Genomic DNA, 25120 nt, shown 5'->3' with positions numbered 1-25120 from the left:
TCATCAAAATTTCATGGCTTAGCCCCACACGGTCTGATGATGGAGGCAATGCTGGGACAGTCCTCGGTCGCTGCCCTGCACTTGAGAAATATCAATGTAGACGAAACTAACTTGACGTTCATGTACGCGTCAACAATGTTCATCTGCAATCAACACTACTATGGCTGCCACGGAATCAGATCAGAGCCCCAATGGCAACAGTAGCTCATCTACCACACAGAAGCGACAGCGCGCCAAACAGGCATGTGAGCCTTGTAGGCTGCGGAAAAGGCGATGCGATGGAAACCTGCCGTGTAATATGTGTACACAGTTCGAATACAAGTGTAAGTCATCCAGGATTCATCGTTGGATTCTGCTAACACCAGGCAGGTTACTTTGGTCGGCCTCGTCATGATCACGATATGCAACCTGTCGTTGCTGACTATGCGAACAGAGAAGCACCCCCGAAAACGCAGCAAGTTGGTCGAACAACATGCTCTCACCGACGGTCCAGACAGTCCGGAGCACATCAAGGCTGAGCTCGGAACCGCAGAACAGCCTTGCGCGGAAGATGTCGTCAAGATGCGATCAATGGAGGCGAATTCTGGAATAGCATTCACTCGATTATTAGGCCAACGACTCGATCCATCAAGTGGCCCTAAGCTTTTTACTTTTGGCTGGAATCTGGGCAGCAGTACATACGCCCCACCTGTTGCTCCTCTGGTGACAGACTACTTGGACCAAGACCAGATGTGCTCGTTAGCGCGGCTGCACTTTGCGAATGTGCATCCTATATACGGCTTCCTCGACAGGGACTGGATCATGAAGAATGTCTCACTGCGTTGGTCTCACCCCGAGCTGTGCCAAGTACCTGATCACATGCTTTGCGGCATTGCGGCAGTGGGAGCCCTGTTCTCGGCCGAGACAGCTATCATTGCAGTGTTGCCAAATTTGCCTGATATCGTGGAAGCACAGAAAAAGGCCTTGGAGAGCACGAGTACTATGCAACCAGCAACATTAACGGACGTTCAGTCGTGGATCTTGAGGTGCCTGTACTTGCGAGCTACTGACCATCCACACGCTACCTGGATCGCGACTTGCACCACAATGCATCTCGTGGAAGCAGTCGGGCTACAGTTCGAAGTCAGCAGTTCTGTCCTGCATCCTGCGGCCAATGACGCACACAACGATCCAGAGATCCGACGGCGTGCGTTCTGGGTCGCGAGAATGCTGAACTCGTGGGTCAGCTTCGAATACGGACGAACTCGTGTGGCGTTGCGTGGCATCACCGCACAACTTCCTGCATATCGAAAAGGCGACTATACCCTCGACTACATCAATCTGTACAGTATATCATGCTGCCTGGATCCCGAGACATCGGACAAGGCTGGTCAATGGGAAGACTTTCTCGATAGACTAGACGCTTACGAACCGAAGCATGATGGCATTGCTCTCTCGAAAGCAAATCTTGGTCTTTGCGGGTATCGACGTCTACGCTTATCCAATCCAACCCTGTCGACCGAGATCATCAACAAGATTATCAACATTGGACTGAGAGGTCTAGAAGCGGCGAGACGAATGGCCGAAAGAGGTTTACCCTGGTGGCACGTTGCCAACGTTCCGTTCCAGGTCATCTGTGTCTTCCTGGCAATGGATGGTAGAGAGTCTCTTTCGCATCTGGCCACTGCTATGCGCACGCTAGAGTTCGTCGTCGAGAAGTTCCGCACGGTCGCGATGAAGGAGGCACTCCGAACAGCTCGTTTCCTGGTTCGACTTTCCAAGAAGCGCAAGGATGAGGATTCCGAAGTGCTCGGGCTCAGTCTTAAGAAGCACTCAGTGGATGGTGACCCGCATCCCGAGAACCTGAAGGCCCCTCAGCAGCAGACTCCGCAAGTCAATGGCACAGCGCCGGTACCTGTGGAAGAGAACGCAATGACGGTATCTAGCAACGAGGACTGGAATCTGGATGTGCTGAACGATACTCAGTTCGACTGGAACTACTTCTTGACTCACGACATGCCAGCCTTCAACACATTCGCACCGGATGGGACAATGTAGCGTGCGACTAAGTTTCCACGACGACAATTTACCTTCAAAGGTACCCTGCTGCGCCGTTGCATTTCAGCAACACGTATTAGTGCCGAAACGGCGAGGCGCTGATTGGCGTTCAGTATTTTCTTGTCTTGCGTGTTGGAAGCCACGTCAAACGACGATCCTTCGACTTCGATACCCTCATGCTGCAGATTGTGATTGGATTGGGTCACTTGCGGCCCTGGACGCATCGCGGATGTGGAGAACGGCACGGCTGTTGCGGAGCTGTAGCCTCATGGCCATATAAGTGAATGACATGCAGAGACATGAGAACGATCGCATCTCCCAGATCAGCAACATGCAATCATATCTACAACGTCTTCATATGAGGGAGCATGTCCGCCAGCAGCATCGCAACAAGCAGGATTTGTTCTCGAAGAACGACTATACACTAGCAACACGGACCGAGACCATTAAGGTACGATGGGAAGACGGAGACGATAATCACAACCCTCGCCATTGGAGCTGGTGGTCGAAAGTGGGCTATACGACCTGTGTAGGACCGACGGGGCTGCTGACCAGCGGTGCTTCTGCATCCAACTCTGAAGTTGTCCCCCGGGCAGTTCAACAATATGCACCCGGTCACCCCGACTCTGCTGGGACGATTGACATGCACGGCACCCAGATCGAGCTCATGGCGACTTCCCTGTACCTTTGCGCATTCGACCTGGGGCCGATCGTCAGTGCCCCATTCTCGGAGACCTTTGGTCGTAACACAGTCTGCATTGTAAGCCTCGGGTTCTTGCTCGCGCTCGCGCCACTCTACTGGATCTATGCATGCACAAGAGACAGACACAGCAAGGCACCGTGCGGCCGAAAGAGCGGCCGGTATTCGCCATGATGGGAGCTCCTCTGCTCCCGGTCAGTACACTGTGAATAGGCTTCACCGCGAAGCCTAGCATCTCTTTCTGGTGCCCCCTGATCGCTAGCGTTGTCTTTGGCTTCGCAAGCATCACGATCTTTATCTCTTGCTACCAGTATGTTATCGATGCTGACGAAGAGCACTGCTCGAGTGCGCTAGTCGGTATGACTGTCACGCGATATACTGCGGCGGGTAAGTTGCATTTTCTCCATCCCTCTACACATTCTGTCGGTCCAAGTCTGTGCGGAGGCCGTGTCTAAGTTTTTGACGTTGCTTAACAACGATAGAGTCTGACTGGTCCGGTCTGTCGCTGCATGGCTTGCACAGGCAATTCTGTGAACGCAATCCAGCTTAAAGCCCTGTAATCAGGGTAGAGACTTTTGTGTACGAGTTCGCAAAGGGATAGGTACTGCTCTCAAGTGGAAGCTGACAGCTTTCAGCGTTCATGGCTCATGCAGCTGTGCCAATGTATGAGAATCTTGGCGTTGAGCATAGTTTGTTGTGGACGGGAGTTGTGGCTGCAGTACCTATGGCTTGTATACCGTTCGTTCTGTATTGCTATGGGCCTTGCGTCAGAAGCAAGAGCAGACATGCCGTGTATAGGGATCACGTTTGAGCTGTCGAGCACGACAGACACCGTGGGATGCGGCACTTCCCATTGCGGCTTGGGTCGAACAGCACAGCTCGAGCAGAGAGCTACCTCGGTCCCGCAATGCGCCACAAAGGTGGTTCTCGCTCGACAGGTCAAGCATATCCTCATTTGTGCACCGGTTCATCGTGTCGAAGTACAGGGCTGTACATCGTGATCGGCTGTCTTGGCAAATTGACACGCGGACGGTGGAGGTGGCTGGTCGTCACCTCAAGCGGCCGACGAAACGATGCTATCATCGATAGCTATAAGGACATTACTCGAGGCGAAGTCGTCTACAGACATACAGACGGTGCTAGCCACCGTGCCCTTGACGACAGACTCCGCCTCGAGCACAGTGTTCGGCACATACGAGTTACTCGAACATGTCCTCCTAGCACTTCCATTCCACGACCTCTACGTCTGCCAACAAGTCGCTCGATCATGGCGAGACGTAATCCACAGATCGAACAACATCCAACAAGCAATGTTCCTCCTAGCCGATGGTCCACCACTGAAGCCAGTAGACGATACGTACAACGTCTTCGGAGGTCGAACACGAGCGCTCTATCGTCCAGCGCCTGTGCGTCTTAACCCTGCTGCCGAAGTAGTCGGTCTCTACAACCAACCCTCGGGTCGAGGTCATCGCCTCCCACTCGCGACATTTGGCATCTCAGACCAGAATGTCTTTCTCAACTTCGACGTTAAGGGTATTCCAATCTATGAGACTAAGATTTTGGCTGCAGATGCTTCGTGGAGGAAGATGCTGGTCACGCAGCCGCCGATTGTCGCGGTCAACTTTGACTTCATTCGGAGGGAGCCGCATGGTGGATCGCTAGACGCGTATAATCCTACGGGCGTGACTTTTGGGGATCTGCATGATTGGAGTGTGAAGTTGGCAGAGGAGTACTGGCTTGAGACGGGTCATGATCCGGAGTTGAGTTTTGAGAGTATAAGTTTTTGTCTGTTTCATCCTTTCACTGAAGATGGGCCGGAGGAGGCGTGGTAGTGGTGCACTTATAGAGGGTGGAGGGTGAAGGGATCTTGATGTCGACCGTTGAGAGCGGAAGGCGCCGAATGAAGGCGCATGTGAGACGACGCCGGTCTGCCGGCTAGCGAGAGCTATCTTCGAGCAGTGACAACAACTCCTCGCGCTTCATATTTCACAGAGAGAAACACGAAACTACGCAACGCCCGCAGCTTTGCGCAACATGGCTGCTCCTACCTCCACCACGCAGAGCCCCGGCGACAAGGTCTCCAAGACCACAGAGATCCTCGAATCAATCCTACTAGAGGTCAACGACATGCAAACCATCCTCCTCAGCCAACGCGTTAGCAAGAGCTTCAACGCCACCATCCATGGTTCCTTCAAGCTCCGACGCATCCTCTGGTTCGAGCCCACACCATCAGCAGAACAGGATGAGAGCTTCCCCAAGATCAACCCACTTCTCGCCAAGTGCCACACCAACGCCAACATACAAGTGCTCACCACCGGCATCATGGCTCAGAACCGCACCGACATGTTAGGCAACTACAACTACGTCGAGGTCCGCGTCATGGCCAGAAAGGACGAGAGCAGCTGGATGCGGATGCTGCCATTCCAGATCGAGCTGAAGGGCAAGTGGGCATTGGCTTGTCCTTTCGTTTGTGACGAGCGTGAGGGACGTGAGCAGCCGGCCAAGTGGACCTTCCGTGATGAGAAGGATGACATCTGGTTGGCACCGGAGCATTCCGAGGAGTACGTGGGCAAGGGTGTGTGGATTACGAAGTGTACAATGCTCGGACAGGTGAAGAAGCTGATGACCATCAGAGAGATGTTCGAAGCTGCGGACAATGGCGTGGTGGCGGAGCGTGAGCCTCGACTCAGTTTGTAGCAGCGGGCGGCGCGGCGGGAGATGGAGGACGACAGCGATGACAGTGGTTGAATGAGGAGGCTTGTTACACTGATGGAACCCTTGATGGAAAGAGCGGCTGATGACACTACGAGTTGCTCAAAACAAAGTAGTGTCGTGGTCTATACGAATGAAAAAGGACGCTCTCCTGAGCACTTAGCTGCATCGACTACCAATGCTCCCTTTCAGCACCTTCGTCAGCCTCAACGACCCGTAGCAGGCCTAGTAGCATCATCCGCGGCATCCCCAGCAAACTTCCCCAGCGGATTCTGCAGCGCTCCACCAGCAGCGTCACTCAACCCTCCCTTCAGCTCCTCCAGCTCTTGTTGATCCGAGTCTGGGACCTTGCCAAGCATGTCTTTCGTCACGTAGGACGCCTTGTTCTGGAATGGCGTTAGTATACATCGCGATGAGGGAAGGTTACTGAACGTACCTCTCCCATCGTCTCCAACGCCTTCCCCTACAACTTCCTCTTGGTCTCGGGCGATAGGCCTACGACATAGACATAGCCCGCAAAGACTGCGACAAGCACGAGAATCGTTGAGGCGATGATTGTGAAGGAGGTCATGGTTGCGTAGTGTTCTGTGTCGTTTTCAGGTTGTTTGGGAGATGAAGCGATGATCTAACAGAAGGAACTGAACTTATACCATACCGCTACACACCTTGCCTGATGATGCTCCCTTTAGGTCACAGTATCACAAACCCGACCTCCGGTACAACACATGCCACACGGTGGCACTTTCCAAGTTTCTGTCTCGTGCGTCCAGCATCGTGCGTGCCGCACCATCCCTGTCTCGTGTCTCATGCAGGTGATGTCAGCGGGGCATGGGTTTGTGTGGTCCAGACTCGTCACGGTTGCAGGCCAGCTATAATAAACACGGCTGAACACTTGCTTGACCTCGCAAGCATTCATCGACCCTACCAGACTCCCCAAGCAACTAGCAAATCGTTGCTTTCATCCAAGTCTCCTCTCACAATCAATAATTTGCATCTCTTGAAGCTCAAAATGTCCTACAACGACAGCTATGGCGATGATCGCCGAGGCGGCGGCAGAGACGAATATGGCTCGGATCATCGTCAGAATGAGGGCGGATACGGCGGAGGAAAGGATTCGTATGGCGGGCGTCAAGAAGGCGGCTATGGAGGTGATCGTCGACAGGAAGGCGGTGAGAGCTACGGTGGAGGCCGCCAGGAAGGACGTGACGAGTACGGCGGAGGGCGTCAAGGTGGCCGTGACGAACATGGTGGCGGTCGTCAGGGAGGTCGTGATGAGTACGGCTCTGGTCGACAGGATCAAAGCTACGGCGGAGGAGAGTCGTATGGCTCAGGCGGAGGAGGTGGTGGCTTCGGACACCAATCAGACCACAACAGACCAGAAGGCTCATACTCGGAAGGTCAGCGTTATGGCCAAGGCCACGGTGACTCAAGTGGCACCTCATACGGCGGCGGAGGTGCATACGGCGGGGCATCGAACGACTTCTCTGGCGCTGAGCACGAAGCTCGTCAGCATGCTGGCAACAGCGGTGACTCAAGCCTCTTCAGCACAGCTCTCGGCATGCTCTCAGGCAAGCACCAGCAGGTGCAGAATGAGGGCTTCGATGAAGAAGACGCTGTGAGACAGCACCGGAACTTCTATGGCGGAGGCGGTGGGCAGCAGCAAGCCAGCTCTGGTAACCTCGGATCTGCGGCAGCGATGCAGGCATTGAAGATGTTCAACGGCGGTGGTGGATCCAGCAGTGGACAGGGCAGCAGTGGAGGTGGCCAGAATGCTTTCATCGGTATGGCCATGGGTCAGGCAGCCAAGCTGTTCGATCAGCAGTCAAGCCAAGGCAATGTCCAAGGCAACAAGCAGGACGCTGTGGCTAGTGCCGCCCAGATGGCATTGAAGATGTACATGAAGAGCGAGATGGGCGGTGGTGGTTCCTCGGGTGGATCTGGCGGCGGTATGGGAGGCCTCATGAGCTTGGCCAGCAAGTTCTTGAAGTAGAAGCCTGCTGTTAATGGACAGGAGGTGCAGCAAAAAGTGCAATGGTCTCTAGGCATTGGCATGGAGTGATGATAGCAAGACTACGACATGGAATGAATCATGACTTTGACGATTTTCCACCTCATCGATGCCTGCAAGGTATTGAGATGTGTCAAGCATTGAATGTTACATGTAGGGTTGGTCGTGGGTAATTATTCCATGTTGTCGATGTCCCAAGGAGTGCAAGTGAGTCGCGCCTGAACCTGGACGCGGCGATGCCCAGCGTCATCAGAGACGGGACACGACCAACTACATGTACATTCCCCAATAATGATAGTGCTATCCGATGATGGTCCAGTCGCGTGCAGCGAGTGGGCAGTTCGCGACAAAGAGCAGCAGGTCGGCGGCCGTCACCACCGCAGGATCCCATCATGGCTCGCATGGCCAGCACGCGATCGGAGAAGAAGTTCGAGTGGCATCACGACTCAACCACGTCAATGCTAACCCGACCTTCTTCCAGCCGCATGCCAAAGCACACAGCAGCGTGGCCACCCACCACCACGAGCGAGGAGATGGCCCGCCGCCGAAGAGGAGGAAGCTGAGCATCCGCACCACCAACACCAACACAAACACCTCCACCCACTCCGGCAAACACACCCAAACAACCCTCGACGCCTTCGCCTTCGCCCAGCCCAAGCCGCCGAACCAGCTGATCCGACACGAGCCACGCGGTCAGATTGCAGAGACGATCAATGGCGTCAAGAGCACACTGAATGTCCGCGACGACGAGCTGTTGCCGCCATCCCCTAGACCGGAGCTGCGCAGGACACGCTCCCCACAGCCTGCACCGCCCGCGACCATATCAACTCCAACACCACAGAAGCCCGTCAAGAAGGATGATAAGCGAACATTGCGCTCGGCAGACGATGGACCTAGGCTGAAGAGCGAGTTGGCAGTCTACTTCCCCAACTATGAAGACATCATATTCGATGCTCCACAGGAGGAGGAGTTTCTCAATGCTGATACCACGCTGTATGTGACGGACGATACAGCCAAGCCTGAAACCGTCTCTCCAGCAAAGTCGAGCAACAATGCTGCCAATGGCCGGCGAGTGTCAGTCAACGGCACAGCTGGGACACCTTCCACTCCACAACGCAGTCTCTCCAACCAGTTCAATGGCAGCTCCAGCGTGAATCTCGACTTTGTGGCCAAGAACATTCCCGATGACCCCGAAGATCCTCTCACCGACGAGCACTTCCTCAAGTCGCACAAGCGAGCAGAGCGGAAAGAGAAGCAGCTGCGGAACATCGAGAAGGAGCGAGCTATGCATGAGAAAGTCCAGCTTGACAAATTATTAGATGGTCTACGGGGACACGACTGGCTGCGAGTGCTGGGCATCACTGGCGTCACAGAAAGCGAAGCCAGGAAGTACGAGAAGAAGCGTGACTACTTCATATCTGAGGTAGAGGCACTACTCGACAAGTTCAAGCAATGGCGAGATCAAGAAAAGAAGCAACGTGCAACCAAAGAAGCCGCCGTCGCAGCTCGTGAGGTCGAAGAGGAAGAAGGCGATTCGACCGAGGGCAGTGTCGAACCACCGAGCAGCGACCTCAACGCTTCAGCCGCAAGACAGCTACAACAAGAGACCATCATAGCACTGAAGAAGTCTTCCTCGATGGCCAGTCTGAAAAGCAAAGGCAAAGAACGAGGCGCCACTTCACATCCATCTCAGCCAGCGACACCCACGACGGCACCTCCACGTCTTGCGCCGCCTCCGCCACCTGCCGAGCCACCTTCACCCATCACCAGCTTCTATGCCAAGCGACATCTTCGAGATGCAGCTCTTAGCAAGACCAGGCATGGACGTAGTATTACAGCATTTGGTCATCCCGTGCCAGAGATGCAGGAGAAGGACTTTGAGCTTCCTGACGATTACGTTAGCGAAGACGTGCTCAGGGCGAATGCACGAGAACGCAGAAGGCGGAAGCGGGAGAGTGCTATCAATGCCAAGGAGAAGGACGGGTCATGATTGATTGTTCGAGTAACTGTATGGAGCATCGTATGGCGTTGGGATATGCATGCTGGGGTATGGGGTGTACTGGTGCAGGCAGGGACTTTCGTGGTGGGAGCTCAACTCCTTTACAATGCATGCGATGACTGACTATCGTATTCTATGGTAGCAGCTTAGTGAGTGTAGATACCACCTCTGCTCGAATCCTATCACACGCAGCCACCATTCTCATGGCCGTAGGTCTTCATCACCTTCGTCATCTGCCGAAAAACGTTAGAGGGTGCGAAAGTTGCAAGAACGCAAAAGAACAGCCATCCTTAGCCCACCGATTGACAGCCACATACACGACGGCTTGCGTGCAATGGCGTTCATGGGCTCTGCCAAGTATACCCATCGACCTCGGGTTTGGGAATGCTTACCATTGAGCTAAGGATGCTGTCGAACGTCCACCTCCTGGAGCTATATATGTACGGTGAATTACTCCGACAGGGACAATTATGTCAAGAATTACTACGACAGGGACCATTATGTATTTCTTACTCCGACAGGGACCTGCACGGTATCCATATTACTGCCACAGGGACCATTATTGCCACATCGTCGCATTCTCACCCCAACCTATTTAACCTGCTCTCCCATTCCAGCAGAGCACGTTAAATGAGTTAGGGCAAGGCCAGAAACGCATGGCCTTGTGAAGGCGAATGATCGTGAGCTACTGAGCCATAAGCAGGTTAATCGTGGAGGTGAATGAACGAGAGGCACGAGCAGGGCAATGAGACGATGCGAGCAGGTTAATAAGACAATGCGAGCAGGTTAATGACACAATGAGAGCAGGTTAATGAGACGATACGCGGCCAAGAGAGTTCATTCGAGCAGAGCAGAGACAGACAGACACACCCTAAAGCTAATCACAATCCTTCCCTTGGTGGCGGCACTAGGCACACCGATTCACAGCGTCGACGCGAACGCCGACAGCAGAACGACTAGCCACAGAGTAACGCCAGCACCTATCACTCGTGTCACCCTCGGCGACACGGCCAACACAGCGACGGCATGGTGTTAGGCGAGCTTCACGAAGCTTAGGGCGCTCTATGATGTTGCCGACGTGCGTAGCTTCACGAAGCTCGCCAGCAGCGTTCTTATTAAGATAAGCATTCAGCTCGTAAGCTGCCCACTTCGCAGCAGACCACGACCACCACTTGCCAGCGACCACAGGTCGCCTGCGAGTGACTTTCGTCGTACCCGCAGGACGACCTCTCTTCTTCTTGGGAGCAGGCAGCGGTGCGCTAAGACATGTCAGCTTCGAGGTCGTGAAGGGTTGAGAGAACGACAAGCTTGCTTGTCGTGTTCGAGGCTGAGGAGTGAGACTTACGCAGAGGAGGGACTAGCCGTGTCGTCTTCGTCGTCGTCGTCGTTGGTGCTAGCAATATGTCAGATCGTTGCTCGATGCTCAACGTGAAGTGTCTTGATCAAAGCCGAGGACATGATTTGACATTCATGTCGTGGCCGGAGCCTATGTCGAAGTCGCCGCCGCCGACTTCATCGTCGTCGTTGTCGTCGTTAGGTGTGCTAGAAACATGTCAGATCGTTGCTCGATGCTCAACGTGAGGTGAGTGCCTTGACCAAGATCAATCAAGACACGAGTCTGACTTACATGTTCTGGCCGGAGCCACCGACCATGTCGTCGTCATTGTTGCTAGCAGCATGTTAGATCAATGCCGAATGCACAATGCGAAGCAGCTCGACATACAATTGCTGGCCGCCAGCGGTCCAGTCGTCGTCGTCGTCGTCTCTGCATATAGTTAGTCTCGTGTCGCAGAGCCAGAGCTTGCATCGCAGAGCCAGAGCTTGCATCGCAGAGCCAGAGCTTGCATCGCAGAGCCAGAGCTTGCATCGCAGAGCTTGCATCGCAGAGCTTGCATCGCAGAGCTTGCATCGCAGAGCTTTGTCTGAAGGACAAGACGTACTGTGTGAAGCCAGCATCGTTCTGCTGGTGTTGCTGCTGCTGTGCTGGTACTGGTGCTGGTGCCGGTGCTGGTGCGGACTTGCGAGCGGCGTTGGAGGCGAGCTGCCTTTTCTGAGGGGGCTCGTGCACTTCAATCTGCGCGCATGTGTCGTGGTTGGTGAATGAGAAAGTGGTGTCGGGCAACAGTCTATAGCAAACACGGGAACAGAAATATGACCTTCTACCTTCCAGCATATGCAGGCTGCACCTTTCCGCGCATGTACATGAAATTCTTACAATACCTTGTTCGTATTGATATCTGGAGCCGTTTTTTTCAGATTGTGCATATCTGGTGTGGTTGTGCTGCGATTCAAAATGCGAGTCTTGGTGAGATTGCTGGTGAACAGGATTTTGACCGATTTGGCTACTTTGTCCTCAGGCGCTACGCCAGACCCTACCCCGCCCACATTATACCAGATTAGGAAAGAAGTGGGTCTGAACCCGAGTGCGCCTGAGGAGGAGGTAGCTACTATCGTTAGCATGATAGCACAACTTCAGGACCTTAGATGCACATACGGAGCGCTACGACCTAAGCTAGCGAAGATCTAAGTAGCTATTACGTTACTTATTATGTCGCTCGTGTAGTTCTTGTGCTTGCTATAGTGTTGCGGGTAGTTGTAAGAGGGTGTATATAATAGTATAGAGAGCGAGCAGTATAAAAGGTGTAGCCGAGAAGATAGACATCGCTAGACAATAGCGTGGCGTAGGTTATTGTGTATATGAGGGTAGGGTATAAGAATAGGATGCGAGAATAGGATGTAAGTATATAGCCTCTTTGCTACCTACGTTACGACAATAGCAACGCTCGATTGTAGGGCTAGCAGGCTCGGCGATTATATACGTTATAGCATTGCCCTGTCTAGTATGATTTAACCTGCTCCGCAAGGACAAGTGAGCAGGTAAAATTATACTAGACATAGTGCCTATAACTACATAAGGAATAAGGAATAAGAACGCCGAGGGAGGGCTATAAGCTAGGCGATCAAATGTATTATGCTACTTCCCTGTATTATATAACCTGCTCACCTGTTCTTGCAGAGCAGGTTAAATCGCATAGGGAAGGCGCCTATAACTGGACAAGGTCTAGGTAACAAGAGAACGAAGTAAAGTACGGTTATATAGATATAGCTATTAACTCTCCTTTGCCTACCTATGCTACTTGATTTGTTGCTCCTATATCGCTTTAACCTGCTCTACAAGAACAGGTGAGCAGGTTAAAGCGATATAGGAAGCTCTACCTGGCTATAGTACTTCATTTGTGTCGTTGGCGATAATGGTCCCTATGGCAGTAATATGGATACCGTGTAAGTCCCTGTCGGAGTAAGAAATACATAATGGTCCCTGTCGTAGTAATTCTTGACATAATTGTCCCTGTCGGAGTAATTCACCGTATATATGTATGTTCTGTCCGAAACTCGACAAGGTGACATCCACGTTGGGTTCACTGGCATTCAAAGAGATCAGAGCACCACCTTAGACCGGATTTGCGTTCCATACTTCTATCCAATGTATGCCGAAGGACAGGAAGAGGCCAAGAGAGCGAGGTACTTGGTCGTGGTTACAGAGTATTGTGCCGTGGGCTTGATTCGAACGTTGGATCGAAGAGTATAGTGGAGTGGGTCTGACTCAGGATGGCCCGGGAGGCATCCGAGGCCGCCCATTGATCGAAGAGGCTGAGTAACACGTGCGGTATTCTCAAAGCAAAGCAGGAAGGGCGGTGATATGTATTACAGCCTCCAGAAGCGCCACAGAGCAGCTGCCTTGCATTTTGCGGCTCAAAGGAGGTGACTCTGGTGAAACATTCGCCAATACCTTGGTTTCTACCTGGAGTCCGGAATGACGCCAGATTGGCGGCGCTGATAGACTTCGCATGATGCACAGGATGATGAACCTGACTGTCAGTCATCAGTGAGGCAAGGCTGCAGTTGTTGAATCTGTCGGAATGAATCATGTCGAGAGAACTTTACATGAACATAAACCTAGCTTCTTGGGCTGGGAGATCACTCTTGGTGTCTCAAGCGGCGAAGATTTCATACTTGTCTAATATGCGTGGCGGCCAAAGCTACGATTCTGGATCACCGTATCCTGGAAGACGTCTCGTCAATTCCAGCGCCATGTGCTGCTTGTGTGAAAACACGGCAGCCCTGGAAGGCTGCCACCCGCACTTTTCACATTGCTTAGATGGAACACGAATCAGGAGAGGACGTGTTCGCTCTCTCCTGTTGCTTCGAATGTTGATTGTTGAGGAAGAAAGGAAGAGGGCTGGCCGAGGTGTGAGATTCTTTTGTCTTCCCTTGGCCGCGGCCGCGTCTCGCGACTCGCGGCTTGTGACTCGGGACTCGAGAAAGGTAACGTTAATCAAAAAGAGAACCAATTGTGTCGTTTGTTGCCGAGATTTGCAGTAGCATGTGCTTTCAGAGCATGTGATGCTTAGCTTGATGGGGTTTAGTCATGCTGTGAGCATATGCTAGGTCATGGAACAGACCGAATGGGATTCGCACCTGGCCAAGCGTAGACGACGGTCAATAACAAAATGTCTCGCTAATCTCTTCACGAGAGTAGCATTATGAAAACTGACTAAGACAGTATTTTATAAGTCGCGGTGCCTACTTCTAAGCGCATACGTAGCTTCTCGCACTTCATGCATCCAGCGCACCCAAATTTGATCAGCAATTATGAAGATTTTCCTCATGGCACTCAGTCTTATCAGCGTTGCCATAACATTGGCAGTTCCAGAGCCGGCAGCAAACGCAGCGTCGAGCATCATCAAAAGAAAGTCCTGCCGGAACGCGTGTCTGTCCTGTGGCTTCTCATTCAAGCTGGCCAAAGGAGATTGCGAGAGTCGTTCTAGCGCTCGCGGCAAGATTCCAGCACTGATTGACGATGCAGGAACACTGCAACTCTGAATAGTGCATATTGTAGGAAGATGGCGATTAGTCGGTGGGATTGTCGTAACGATTGCCGGGGTTGGAGGGAGCCATGTACAGCCACGAGACTGTGATTCTGAGGCCTGCCTGATTGTGCTCAGGGTCATTCGTAGAACAGTCCCCAGACGCTGAAAATGAGTTGACAGCAGATCCGACAATGCATCTTGAGAATGGGTACGAAGGCGTCTAGGTTACGTGTCAATCATCAATATGCTGGTGCCACAATCTTCTTGGCAAAGCAGATGGTGGACGGAGCCATCGAGGCAAGCTTCTTGACATAGTGACACCACGGGAGCAATGGAATGTCTCCACGATATCGCCCAGTGTGAGCCGCAAGGGTCTCGTTGGTTGCAGTTGCAGAGAACATGCCACGTGCAGGAAGTAGTCACTGTTCGAGCATCAGGTCGGAGGCCTTATGTGAAGTTTGAGCAGTAATTTTCGTGAGATATAACCGGATCTTGAAGTCAGTATTCGTCGCATCATAGGCTGTTCTAATGTGTTATGGTCTGGTTGGGTCGTCCACGCAAAAAGGCAGGTGAGGTCGTGTTTGGCTACCTCGGCACTCCGAGGGACGCCGGTCTGCGACCTCACTTCTCGGAAGTCTCCTTCATCTGGTGATACATCCCATATGATCTCGAAGATACTGTGCTACCTTGCCCAACCCACATCGCGAATAACACTTCAACATCCGGGAGAACGACAAAGTCATCCCGATGCATACGATTGGTGCCGGCCGTCGCTGCCAGATGGAGCTGATCCACGGCTGATATGCATACAGGTCCGCACGCCATCGACAGGTGCACAATACTTCATCCTCAAAGTGAGCAAAGAGTGAAAGAAGACATCCGACGCGCTTGGAGCAGAACATGCCACACAATTTGTCCACCGAACGCGAGAGAGCTTCCGATGATCTGCCAAGCCAACCAGATTATTCACTTTGCACCTTTCTCCGCTCGCTCATTGGACACATGCTTCGCACGCACCAATATATATGTCGGCAATTCCTCTGCTTTTGCGGCTGATTATGCTGGTGAACGACCCGCACAGGCCAGCAGCCAGAGGCATAAGTATTTTCATTTCTCACACTCTCTTTCTTCCGTAGCTCTCTTGTCAGTCACCACCCTTCCCCTACTGTCGAAGACAACACACTGACTCTTCACAGTGCCTTTTGGCTTAGATCAAGTCAGTATACCTATAATTTTGCTCGACTACCTCTAACTAACGACTTTGTAGGTGTAGTATCTGTTCTTTTCAGTTTAATCTCTGAAACGAGTCTACGGACTCATTCAAGATTATTCTTATTTTTGGCACCAGTCGAGTGGCCGCTCTGCTTGCAGATGTCGCTCGGCACAGTGTCCTTGGTATTGCACTGCCTCCAAGTGACGCGACCTTTTCATCAGATTGTCTAAAGCATTTCGCTAAGGCCTGAAGAAGAGAAACGATGTACAACCTAGTCGACCGCCGACTTGATCGCTCGCCGACCTCACCACCGACCGACTCACCTGCTGTCTGAAATGGCAGGCGGCATACACACGAGGCTCCAACACACACGAGCCAGCCGCTCTCCGAACCGTACCGGAAGATAGGTGCAATGAGTTCATTGAAGAGGGAGAAGTCACTGGACACTGGCTGGTGAAGGCATGTGCATGGAGATGAAAACTCTGCCGCCCTTGACTTGTTCACAACGCCATGTCTAAGACAGCCGTCATGACAGATACCAGCACACAGCTCTATGGTACTGGAATACTAGACAATGGCTTGCCATGACGCTGGCACATCCAGTCGGGTCAGCGAACAAAGGTGTCGTGGTGCAGCGAACGTGGTCTATTCGCGTTCCTTTGTCTGATATATCCAGCTCTACGAGAAACAGACTCGGCGGACGTCTCATTTCGTAAAGACAAAGGAAAGTCCATAATAGCACCTTACCTCGAAGCAGCATGGAATCGTCCTCTCCTCACTCTTGCAGGTATCTTCACGCACACAGCGACCACAACCTCAAACTACGCAGGCCGTAGACATTCCACATTCCACCCAACCTCACACAACACATCATGGCACCCTCAACCCGCGGCAAAGAAGCCCTCGAAAAGAAGATCGCCACGCTCCAACTCCGCCTCGCACCTCTCGTGCCCCTTCCTGGCGGCCTTCCACCCCACCCCGACTTCCCAAAGACCCTTATGGCCTTCCACCTCCTCACCGAAGACCAACTCGACAGCATCGCCCACTACTACCACCAATCAACCCCCGGCCCTTTCACCAACAACTACCCCGCCAACATGAATTGGGACAAAGAGTTCCTCGCCCGCCGCGAGTCCAGAACTCCAACTACCCCATCCGCACGCGAACGCCGTCACAGCAAGCAGCTAAGCCAAGAGGAGAATATATGGCTGGAAGACTTGATGAACACTGTCGAGGACTTGCAGGCTCCGACGGCGAAGGAGGGAGAGGGAATTGCGAATGGCAGTAATCCTTATGCGGGCTTGACGGAGAAGGAGAGGATTAGGATCAAGAGGAGGAAGGTGGGCAAGTTCATTGGACTCGTGGGAATGGAAACGCCGGTGGAGGAGATTGCGGGACGGATACAAAATAGCCTGGACCGCGCTGTGGAGAGGTCCAGAGAGGAGTTGAGGAGGAATGAGGAGGTTATGCTGAGGAGAAGGAAGATGGCTTGACACATGTAACTCTTGAAGACCTCATTTGCTTCAGTTCTGCGAATGCCAGCGCTTGCGATTCGAGTGTACGGTACACACAGCAGCACAGTTAAATATTTTCACAATCCGTCCTCCAAACCCATGCCCCGTAACGTTCTAGTCTTCACAACCCACCACTTTCCCTCGCCATCTCTCCTCCACTCCGTAACCGCTAACCCTCTCCGTACAGTCCCCCGCGGCGCATTCCATGTCTGATTGTTCAGAAACACATGCGCCTTGCCGGTGTTGCAGTTGCACTGTACTTGCACATCTACCGCTTGGATCGCATACTCTGGAAACTCGTCCGCCGTCGCTTGCATCCACGCAAGCCATTCCGACAAGGACCGTTTCGGGAATCGGTTTCCAGTATGTGTATAGTCGGCTGTGTGGTGCTTCGTCCACGGCGGAGAGGAAGGATCGAAGTTGTGGGAGTTGAGGGCGTCGATGAATGAATTCGTTGCCGCTGTGATGAGGTTTACAGCTTCTTGTTGTTCTTGTTCCTTCAACGAGACGAAAGTCTTCTTTAATGAATGTCGTATTGGTATGGACGGCGTTGGCGGTACTAGACTGAGCATGATGTGTCTGACAGACCAAGGCGCAAGGTGGTCGAATTCGAGTTCTGGACGACTTCATCTGATCATTCTCATGGTACTGCCTATATGTTCAGCGTAGTCCGGAGTCTCCAGAATGGTAATTCAGCTCGCATCCTTCAGGCTGTACTGCGGAGTAGCGAGACCATTCAACAGCTTTGTACAGAGCTGGAGGATGGCTTATACAGCTTGGCATTGCGCATGTTGACATGGGTGGTAGCAGGCGACAGCTTAAGGTATGTCTAAGCCCCAATTGCTGCGATTCTCCACTAGACGACTAGTCTTACTTGCAGCGGAATAGGAAGAAGACATTCTGGATCTAGTCTGACACTACGCTTGCTCTGTTACATCTCTCAATATCCCACAGTCTTGACACTTCTATGATGGGGGAGCACCCATGCCGGTATCGTTATCTCCGCCTGGTCCACCACCCATGTGGGAGTTCTCGTTGGCGACACCGCCAGTCTTGTAGATGGCAGCAGCAGAGCTAATGCTGTCGTCCGCGGTTGGGTCGATACCAAGGCGGACCCAGGCAAGGATGCCATCAGCAATGTTATCTGGGTTGACATAGACGTACTCGACGAAGGGGTCCATGTCAGCGGTCTCCTGGATCAAGATGCTGTCATCAGCGTTTGTGGTAAGCTCTTGGGTGTTGGTGTTGTATGGTGCAGTCTCAGAAACGGCAGTGAGCAAATCCTGTCAAGCAGAATGTGTTAGCCGTGATCAAGAACCTTGTAACGAAGTAGACATACCTGGTCGAAGAAGATCTGACCGACGTGGGACGCAGAGGTAGTCTGGTTGCTACCGAGCAGAGTGCCGTTTGTACGAATAATGGTCTCGTTGGTGTTGTGTGTCAGGATGTGGATGTGGGGAGCACGGCCGGTGTAGTGACCTGGGGCGATCGTCTCGAACTGAGCAACGCCGTTGAAGTCGGTCTGCTGGATGCCACGGAGGGCGGTGTTGTCGAGATTGGTGGTGTCAGCCGAATTACCGTTGCCAGATGCGCTGACGCTGGAGTACACACCAGTAGCGTTGCCTAGTCACATATGAGATCGATATTCGCTGGAGGTACGAGGGATGCTACTTACAGTGCCATACATCCATAAAGACCGCGGGAATCGGCTCGCAGGTCGACGTGTCGATGATCAGGACATCCAAGAACAGTGGTACACCGGCCTCCCCATCCGTTTTATCGCTGCGAATGAGCTCGCCGTCCACATAGTAAGGACCCTGGGTAACCTCAGGCTGCAGGGCACAGCTAGAGTTGTCGTCGAAAAGCTCAAGCTCATCGGCACCAAGGGTGACGTCCTTGTCAGACGTGTGGGAGATATTGTAGGTAGCAAAGTCGCGGGCAACGAGCTGAGGAAGGTTCCTCTTGACGCGAGCCTTATCGGCCATGGCCTGGCGACGAGCGATGGAGTTCTCGAGGTGACCACGCTTTCGGAGCTGCGAAGCGCAGTCACGAACGGACTTTGGGCTGCGGGTGCGTAGCCAGTTGCCACGCTCGGCGGCCTCCTGGGCAACGTCGTGCCCCGGGTGAGCGAGAGCGCCTTCCATGACCATCAGGCCAACGGCCAGAAGTGAGAGGACTGGGGCCATTGTGATTGGTGTAGTGAGTTGTCTGGTATAATGAGAGACTGTTGGAGCTTGTGGAATGATTGAGAAGTACGGCGCTGGAAGAACCTCGAATACTCGACCTCAAGTCCACTGCCTTACCTCACCTGCCGCGCAATGCTATCCGCTAGCTCGAAGGGCTGTATCTTCCATAGATGCCAAGCAGAGGTTGATGCGTTTGCGCAGACCACATTTCATGTCGACGTTGCGGACTCGACCCGCTTGCGTAATTGTCAGTAGTACAGACTGAGCATTTCGAGTGATTGTCATCGTTGGCGTGTCGACGGGCATGGCAATGATCGGTCTCCTGATTCGATGCTCAAGTACAACCACTTTACGCTATGGCATTGCTGAGACATCGTCGTGTGGCTAGAATGCATAGCCTGCATGATCACACAGACTAGGGCTCCTCGGTAACTGCCAGTGGCTCTGCGGTCGTCAACAGCATCATTCCTGTTATTGCGAGTGATCGATACAGATCTTGGCAGAGGGCAGTCGTCCTCCAGCGGTTTTGAAACTTCATGCAAACGTGCAGTAGCCCGGCTGAGGTGGTCCGAACCACATGGCCACGAAGCAAGATGTAACGAGAAGTCGTGGAGAACTTCGTTCCAAACTCTTTCCCATGTCCCGTCGGTTCTCCGCGCGATCGCGTGCTTCATTCTTATCATCTGGGCAATATAGTCCGGATTGCGCCAACGTCGGTGTGAAGGCAGGGCAGGTGGAACTGGTAGATGGGAGTCGTGGTATCGTGCTGCGAGAGACAAATTTCGTCGAGAAGTGCAACAAGAGATGGATCCCGCTCAATCCCAGCTCGAATTCGGATCCCGAAGGTCGGACGTGAAAAGCGTATCGGACTGTCACGCCAGCAGAACAAGACAAGGGAAGCACAGTCATCTTCAAGTGAGCGACACCTGATCAGAGATAACACAGTCAACATGACAGAACGACATCAGATCAAGTAGTAAAGCTTCTTCGTATTGAGGAGCTACCGCATAACGCGCTTTTCGCGTGTCCCATCGTGTTGCTACAGTCCTTGCTGTTACAATCATGCTGTTGCGCACCAAGCGCCAGCCCAATGTTGCCTCACTTTCCCTCCAATGCTCTCCTGAATCGTATGTTAGTATGTTTGTCTACCTTTCCTCGCACACTACTACTGTGCGTTGGCAGATCCCTCTCGAACGGGACCTACGCCTGGAATGGGACCAATGCGCTGGTCCCAGAGGCAGTCGTAGTCAAGTGTGAACTCCTTGCGCTCACGGGACCATCTGTCGTTGTTGAAGAACAAGTAGATGCCACGCTCGACCTTCTCGCTAAGGCGGACTGGCAGGATGCCGCCGGGAGCGCCGTTGGTGTGGTCGAATCCGCCAGCGAGGCCAGCTGGTCCACAGTCCTGCTTGATCCACTGGCGTATGACTTTGTGGTAGCGCCACTCGCGATTTGCGAGCTCGATGGCGGCCAGCTCTTGCTTCACGTCGCGAACCTCGAAGTAGAAGATGTTGAACAGAGTGTCTGCAAAGTCATGTTAGCGAACGACAATCCGATGTGATGTACTCCTTCTATTGACCTACCATCAGCGAACGCTGCCATCCTGCTAGCACTATCTGGGACATTGTTGACGTAGTACGCTGGTGGGACTTGGAAGTCAGGGACTGGGTTGCGGCGCGAGCTGTCGAATGAGCCACCAGAGGTCATGTCTGGGAAGACGTGGAAGGTCTTGTAGATCGGCTCGGTCGAATCTAGGTCGAGGCCAAGGTTGTTGATGTCTACGCCCGCCTGCAGTGTCGCCCAATTGCGTTCCACGGTTGGAAGAGTAGGGTCCACTGGCTGACCAGCGGCGATGGCGCGTCCAGCCTCTACTCTGGCGATGTAGCCTTGCATGCCATAGCGCTCTTGTTCGGTCATGTCTGCCCATCTCTTGACGGTAGCGTTGGGCTGTGTGGACTGTGCATTGTCGCTCTGAGATGGTAGAGAGTCTGGGGATGCCGATGGTATGTTCGAACCTATTGGAGCCTGCGGCATCGATGAGTAGGAAGTCTGGGCACGTGAGTCAGCAACAAGTCGGACGTAGGCCAAGAGGGAGAAGATAGTGTCCGAGAACTGGACTCACATCGCGACTGGCCATTGTATGACTCTGCTGGCCATTTGGGTGTGGGTGTGCGTCTTCTGGCGAGCCAACGCTGCTACCGAGTCCGTTGGTCTGCGTCAATCCGTTACCATTGCCGTTGATGAGGTTGGCTGACAGCGGATAGTCATCGCCACTGCCACGGTCATTGGACTGCTGCTGAGAGCGCTGTCCGTCGAACTGGTCGATGGACTGGTGCGATGGCGCAGTCGATGGAGCGCGTGGCTGCTGTGGAGCTTGTTGCTGGATCGGCGGCTGGCGTATGACGTTGTTGATATTTCCGCCCCATCCATTGTTGCTGTTTGGTGGTTGGCGTGGGCCACCGGCGAGGCTTGGAAAGTCACTATTGTTTTCACTGTTAGTCACAGCATTCCTTCTAAATACTGCAGTAGGCGGACGCCAATGGAGTTTGACATGGTCCGCGTCAAACGTCAGGCGAGTAGCAGCAGGGTCCCGATAGATAGACCGCTTCCGGCTGTGTGGAGGTGCCATAGTGGTAGTCTGCGGTCCAGTCCAGTCCAGATTCAGGCAGCAGCAGCAGAAAGGTGATGGTAGACCAGATCCAATTGGTCCGAGCAACAGCGGTGGTAGAGCCAGTGGTTGTGGTCGGGTTGGTGGTTGGATGTGTTGTTGTCATCGAGTCAAATTTGGTCGTGTGGTCGAAGAGAACGACTTTTTGTAGGCACCGAGTTTCAAAACATCACATCACGAAAGTGATGGTCGCGTGATGTTGCTAGCGCCAACCGTCGACATCGCACCTCTCACTCTCAAGGTCCGGCACCGCTACCCTTGAATCATTTCTTCGAGCCGCTGCCTTCGTCGTTCGTCCTCCGCGTTGTCCGAATGACATGGTCAATCCCGCTGGTCCAAGGATGATGTGGGTGTCGGTGTGTTGTTCAAATCTCGAGGGGTCTGTCGTTTCTGCTGCTGCTGCTGCTGCCGCCGCCGCCGCGGTTACTCTGCCTGACATGTCACATATGCACTGCACTCACCTCATATCAATCGGTCCCTGCCCTCCGCCGCCACCCATCACCTGGGCAAAGCCTGACAGCTGTCCCGGTCTTGCCTGCCCCAAGCCCGGCGCACCTCCCAGACTGCCAAACGCACTTCCTGATGGAGCACCGAATGCCCATCCTGCGCCTGCATTGCCATTTCCCAGGCCCGTCTTTTGCGTATTCTGTAACCGTGGCACTTGCCGTGAGTTCTGCTGGGTGCCGTATGTGTTCATGTTCATGGATCGCAGGGACTGCGCTTGGCTCCCTGCTTCATCGATACCGCTGTCAGTCGCTGTGTCATTTGTGGTGTGGAGCAAATCGAGGGGAGCGTCGACGAAACGCTTCTTTCTGCCGCGCTGTCGGCGCCGTTGTGGCTGCATCTCGCTAGCCATCGTGCTTGGGTAACTTTGGAGACGCTGCACTTCAACGCCGATTGTGTGTGTGCTAAGGTAACCCTCCTATGCGCGGAGAGCGGCAGTCGGGAACGCGAAATGATCTCTCACTGCCACCTACCGGAGCGCGCATTCATTTCTGTGTGTGTCCTTCACTTGCTCCTGCACCCCCGCGGCCACCGACTGCTTGCTTCACTTCACCGTCGCATGCGCCGCCTTCTCCTCGCGCTCTATTTCGTGGGATCGAGTCGCGCGATAACTGGCAATGCTTCGCTCTGCTTTTCTTCGTCTCGACTTGTACAGGTTCTGCGATGGTGGACTCGAGTGGGAAGGAAGGTGGAAAGGCTAGCTTCGGCGGCCAGAAGCTCGCATGAGGTGCAGGTGCGACAGTAGCGTCTCAGATAAAGTTCGGACCCATGCACACGAAGCCTTGGCCAACGGCCCCACCCATACCTCCTAGTCTCTGACCTTCACTCCAATGCCACAGTCAACTACGAGTGAATGCAACGTCGCCTGGACATGTACTAAGCCGAGAGGAGTACGCAGAGAGTGTTACTACGCGACAAAAGTCGCTTCACGGCTGGATCTCCAGTACAGCAACAGAGAGTCGTAGATTCATACGTCACAGCTTACACCGACCACTCTCCAAGTCTTTCAACTCGACCTTCGCCACGGCTCTTCCAGACAAGAGCCCAAACTCCCTGACATCGTTCCAGTCTGCCGCAGACTTCCAGCCCCACGCCTTGTCCTTTTCTGGTCCATTGCTCTCGCCGTGCAAGATGTTGAGCATGTACTTTCCGACCACAGGCATGAATCTAGCATGACGTTAGCAGTCGTTTTGAAGTGCCCGGAAACATTACTTACTTGTAGCTATGAAAGCTGCCGCCGAGCGCCAAGTAAAGATTGTCCAGCTTCGCATTAGGATGTTTGCACATGAGCAGATCCTCCGTGGGAGTCTGCGTGTCATAGCATATCCGCCAGTAGTCAGGCTTCTTGCCTCGTACATATTCCGGCAAGACTTTGCTAGACATGATGGCTTCCGTCTCACGTTTGATCGAGTCTGGCACGTTGTATTGATCTACTTTCGGAACCGAAATCTTGTGGCCAGACTTCGTAGTGGTTGTGTTGGTAAAAGTTGTCCTCGAGTTGGAGACCTTGAGCAGTTGATTCTCTTTCGACGGTGGGAAGATCTCGCCATTGCCTCCGTACACGATTACGGGCATCTTTGCTTTGGTCAGCTTTGCTGTCTCGTCGACTGACAGTCTGTAGTATGCTGAGACGGTGCCTGTCGCTCGGGCTTGGGTCTCGATCCGGTCCTTGTCAGCAATATCCAGCACATCCTCGATGGGTGACATGAGCAGACTAGTCCATGCTCCTGTGGCCAGTATCACTTTGTCAGCCAGATAAGTCCCCCCATCCGCAGTGCGTACACCCTTGATCCGTCCTGTACTGGAGTCATAGAGGAGCTCCGTTGCATCTGCTGTGACCCGTCTCACTCCACGTTTCTCGGCCGCTGTGATGAAATTGTGGGTGGCTACAGCAGCATTGACCCATCCGGATTCGGGGTTGAAGTACGCATGTGTGAAGCCTTTAGTCTCTGTCTGGCTGAGAATACCATCGAATCGATTGCCAAGTTCATTCAGTTGAACATCCTCCGCCCAGTTCGAGCCTCGTTCTGTAAAAGTCTCGCAGATCCGGCTAGCAATGTCACTGCCTTCTTCATTGAACATGAACCAGCCGACTTTGTTGAAAGTTGGGCCGAGCTCGCCGGACCAGAACCAAGGGTGGATGGACTCATGAGCTAGATTGCAGTATAGCTGGTTGGGGTAGTCCGTTCGTATGACACGATTGATATCGATGGCTGCAGCTGGGTAAGGTGGTGATGGCGAGCGGTCTATGACCGTGACCTTCGACGGATCTTGGTAGACATGAGCCAGATGGTAAGCGGTAGAGACTCCAAAGGTGCCTCCACCGACGATGAGAACGGTTGGTTCGTCCTTGCCTTCGAAGGGGTTGTCCCGCTCTATACGCTTGATTCGTGGCGCAGTGCCGCTAGGCTGGACACGACCGTCCGGGTACTTGTTTCGCTGGTTGATAACAGTATTGGTACTCATGGTAAATACTCCGTCCCAAGCGCCTGGCCTCGATATACGCGCTCAGTCAAAGATGCAATAATGCGTGGGGTAGCAGGAAGTCAGGTCATACAAAGACGGGGCAAAGGAGGTACTTCTCTCAATCAATCTTACTCTTTACGCAGCTCGAGACTTGTATCCTTTGGCATCGAGCGATTTTGTACGACATGGTTGTCAAAGCAGTAAATGTTCGGCAATGCCTAGCCATTCGAAGAGTGTCGCGT

At 53.2% G+C, this 25120-nt stretch overlaps 12 protein-coding genes across 12 annotated transcripts; 6 read left to right on the top strand and 6 right to left on the bottom strand.

The window, feature by feature from the left end:
• Positions 1 to 160: 160 nt before the first annotated feature.
• Positions 161 to 2037, top strand: CLAFUR5_08326 (Transcription factor kojR; the record flags this gene model as incomplete). The annotated part of the gene is given in 3 exon segments (XM_047907474.1): positions 161 to 245; positions 259 to 323; positions 370 to 2037. The coding sequence occupies 3 exon segments, from the start codon at positions 161 to 163 to the stop codon at positions 2035 to 2037; spliced, it is 1818 nt and encodes a 605-aa protein (XP_047759664.1).
• Positions 2038 to 3810: 1773 nt separating this feature from the next.
• On the top strand, positions 3811 to 4569 carry CLAFUR5_08325 (uncharacterized protein; the record flags this gene model as incomplete). Its single annotated transcript, XM_047907473.1, has 1 exon — positions 3811 to 4569. The coding sequence occupies one exon, from the start codon at positions 3811 to 3813 to the stop codon at positions 4567 to 4569; it is 759 nt and encodes a 252-aa protein (XP_047759800.1).
• Positions 4570 to 4771: 202 nt separating this feature from the next.
• Positions 4772 to 5434, top strand: CLAFUR5_08324 (uncharacterized protein; the record flags this gene model as incomplete). Its single annotated transcript, XM_047907472.1, has 1 exon — positions 4772 to 5434. The coding sequence occupies one exon, from the start codon at positions 4772 to 4774 to the stop codon at positions 5432 to 5434; it is 663 nt and encodes a 220-aa protein (XP_047759801.1).
• A 221-nt stretch (positions 5435 to 5655) lies between these two features.
• Positions 5656 to 5894, bottom strand: CLAFUR5_08323 (uncharacterized protein; the record flags this gene model as incomplete). The annotated part of the gene is made up of 2 exons (XM_047907471.1): positions 5656 to 5835; positions 5886 to 5894. The coding sequence occupies 2 exons, from the start codon at positions 5892 to 5894 to the stop codon at positions 5656 to 5658; spliced, it is 189 nt and encodes a 62-aa protein (XP_047759802.1).
• Positions 5895 to 6458: 564 nt separating this feature from the next.
• CLAFUR5_08322 (uncharacterized protein) lies at positions 6459 to 7439 on the top strand (the record flags this gene model as incomplete). Its single annotated transcript, XM_047907470.1, has 1 exon — positions 6459 to 7439. The coding sequence occupies one exon, from the start codon at positions 6459 to 6461 to the stop codon at positions 7437 to 7439; it is 981 nt and encodes a 326-aa protein (XP_047759803.1).
• A 325-nt stretch (positions 7440 to 7764) lies between these two features.
• On the top strand, positions 7765 to 9447 carry CLAFUR5_08321 (uncharacterized protein; the record flags this gene model as incomplete). Its single annotated transcript, XM_047907469.1, has 1 exon — positions 7765 to 9447. One exon carries the CDS (start codon positions 7765 to 7767, stop codon positions 9445 to 9447), a length of 1683 nt encoding a protein of 560 aa, XP_047759804.1.
• Positions 9448 to 10898: 1451 nt separating this feature from the next.
• CLAFUR5_08320 (uncharacterized protein) lies at positions 10899 to 11916 on the bottom strand (the record flags this gene model as incomplete). Its single annotated transcript, XM_047907468.1, has 5 exons — positions 10899 to 10998; positions 11084 to 11125; positions 11180 to 11221; positions 11397 to 11530; positions 11677 to 11916. The coding sequence occupies 5 exons, from the start codon at positions 11914 to 11916 to the stop codon at positions 10899 to 10901; spliced, it is 558 nt and encodes a 185-aa protein (XP_047759758.1).
• A 4496-nt stretch (positions 11917 to 16412) lies between these two features.
• On the top strand, positions 16413 to 17033 carry CLAFUR5_08319 (uncharacterized protein; the record flags this gene model as incomplete). Its single annotated transcript, XM_047907467.1, has 1 exon — positions 16413 to 17033. One exon carries the CDS (start codon positions 16413 to 16415, stop codon positions 17031 to 17033), a length of 621 nt encoding a protein of 206 aa, XP_047759243.1.
• Positions 17034 to 17131: 98 nt separating this feature from the next.
• Positions 17132 to 17626, bottom strand: CLAFUR5_08318 (uncharacterized protein; the record flags this gene model as incomplete). Its single annotated transcript, XM_047907466.1, has 1 exon — positions 17132 to 17626. The coding sequence occupies one exon, from the start codon at positions 17624 to 17626 to the stop codon at positions 17132 to 17134; it is 495 nt and encodes a 164-aa protein (XP_047759242.1).
• Positions 17627 to 18019: 393 nt separating this feature from the next.
• CLAFUR5_08317 (uncharacterized protein) lies at positions 18020 to 19240 on the bottom strand (the record flags this gene model as incomplete). The annotated part of the gene is made up of 3 exons (XM_047907465.1): positions 18020 to 18337; positions 18394 to 18677; positions 18730 to 19240. The coding sequence occupies 3 exons, from the start codon at positions 19238 to 19240 to the stop codon at positions 18020 to 18022; spliced, it is 1113 nt and encodes a 370-aa protein (XP_047759547.1).
• A 1165-nt stretch (positions 19241 to 20405) lies between these two features.
• On the bottom strand, positions 20406 to 22901 carry CLAFUR5_08316 (General negative regulator of transcription subunit 2; the record flags this gene model as incomplete). Its single annotated transcript, XM_047907464.1, has 5 exons — positions 20406 to 20764; positions 20824 to 21289; positions 21363 to 21720; positions 22370 to 22637; positions 22886 to 22901. 5 exons carry the CDS (start codon positions 22899 to 22901, stop codon positions 20406 to 20408), a joined length of 1467 nt encoding a protein of 488 aa, XP_047759248.1.
• A 485-nt stretch (positions 22902 to 23386) lies between these two features.
• On the bottom strand, positions 23387 to 24878 carry CLAFUR5_08315 (L-pipecolate oxidase; the record flags this gene model as incomplete). Its single annotated transcript, XM_047907463.1, has 2 exons — positions 23387 to 23579; positions 23629 to 24878. The coding sequence occupies 2 exons, from the start codon at positions 24876 to 24878 to the stop codon at positions 23387 to 23389; spliced, it is 1443 nt and encodes a 480-aa protein (XP_047759250.1).
• Positions 24879 to 25120: the final 242 nt, after the last annotated feature.

Source organism: Fulvia fulva, chromosome 3, assembly GCF_020509005.1.
Source record: "Fulvia fulva chromosome 3, complete sequence".
NCBI classification, from domain to species: domain Eukaryota; kingdom Fungi; phylum Ascomycota; class Dothideomycetes; order Mycosphaerellales; family Mycosphaerellaceae; genus Fulvia; species Fulvia fulva.
This window is presented reverse-complemented; position numbering and strand designations above follow the sequence as displayed.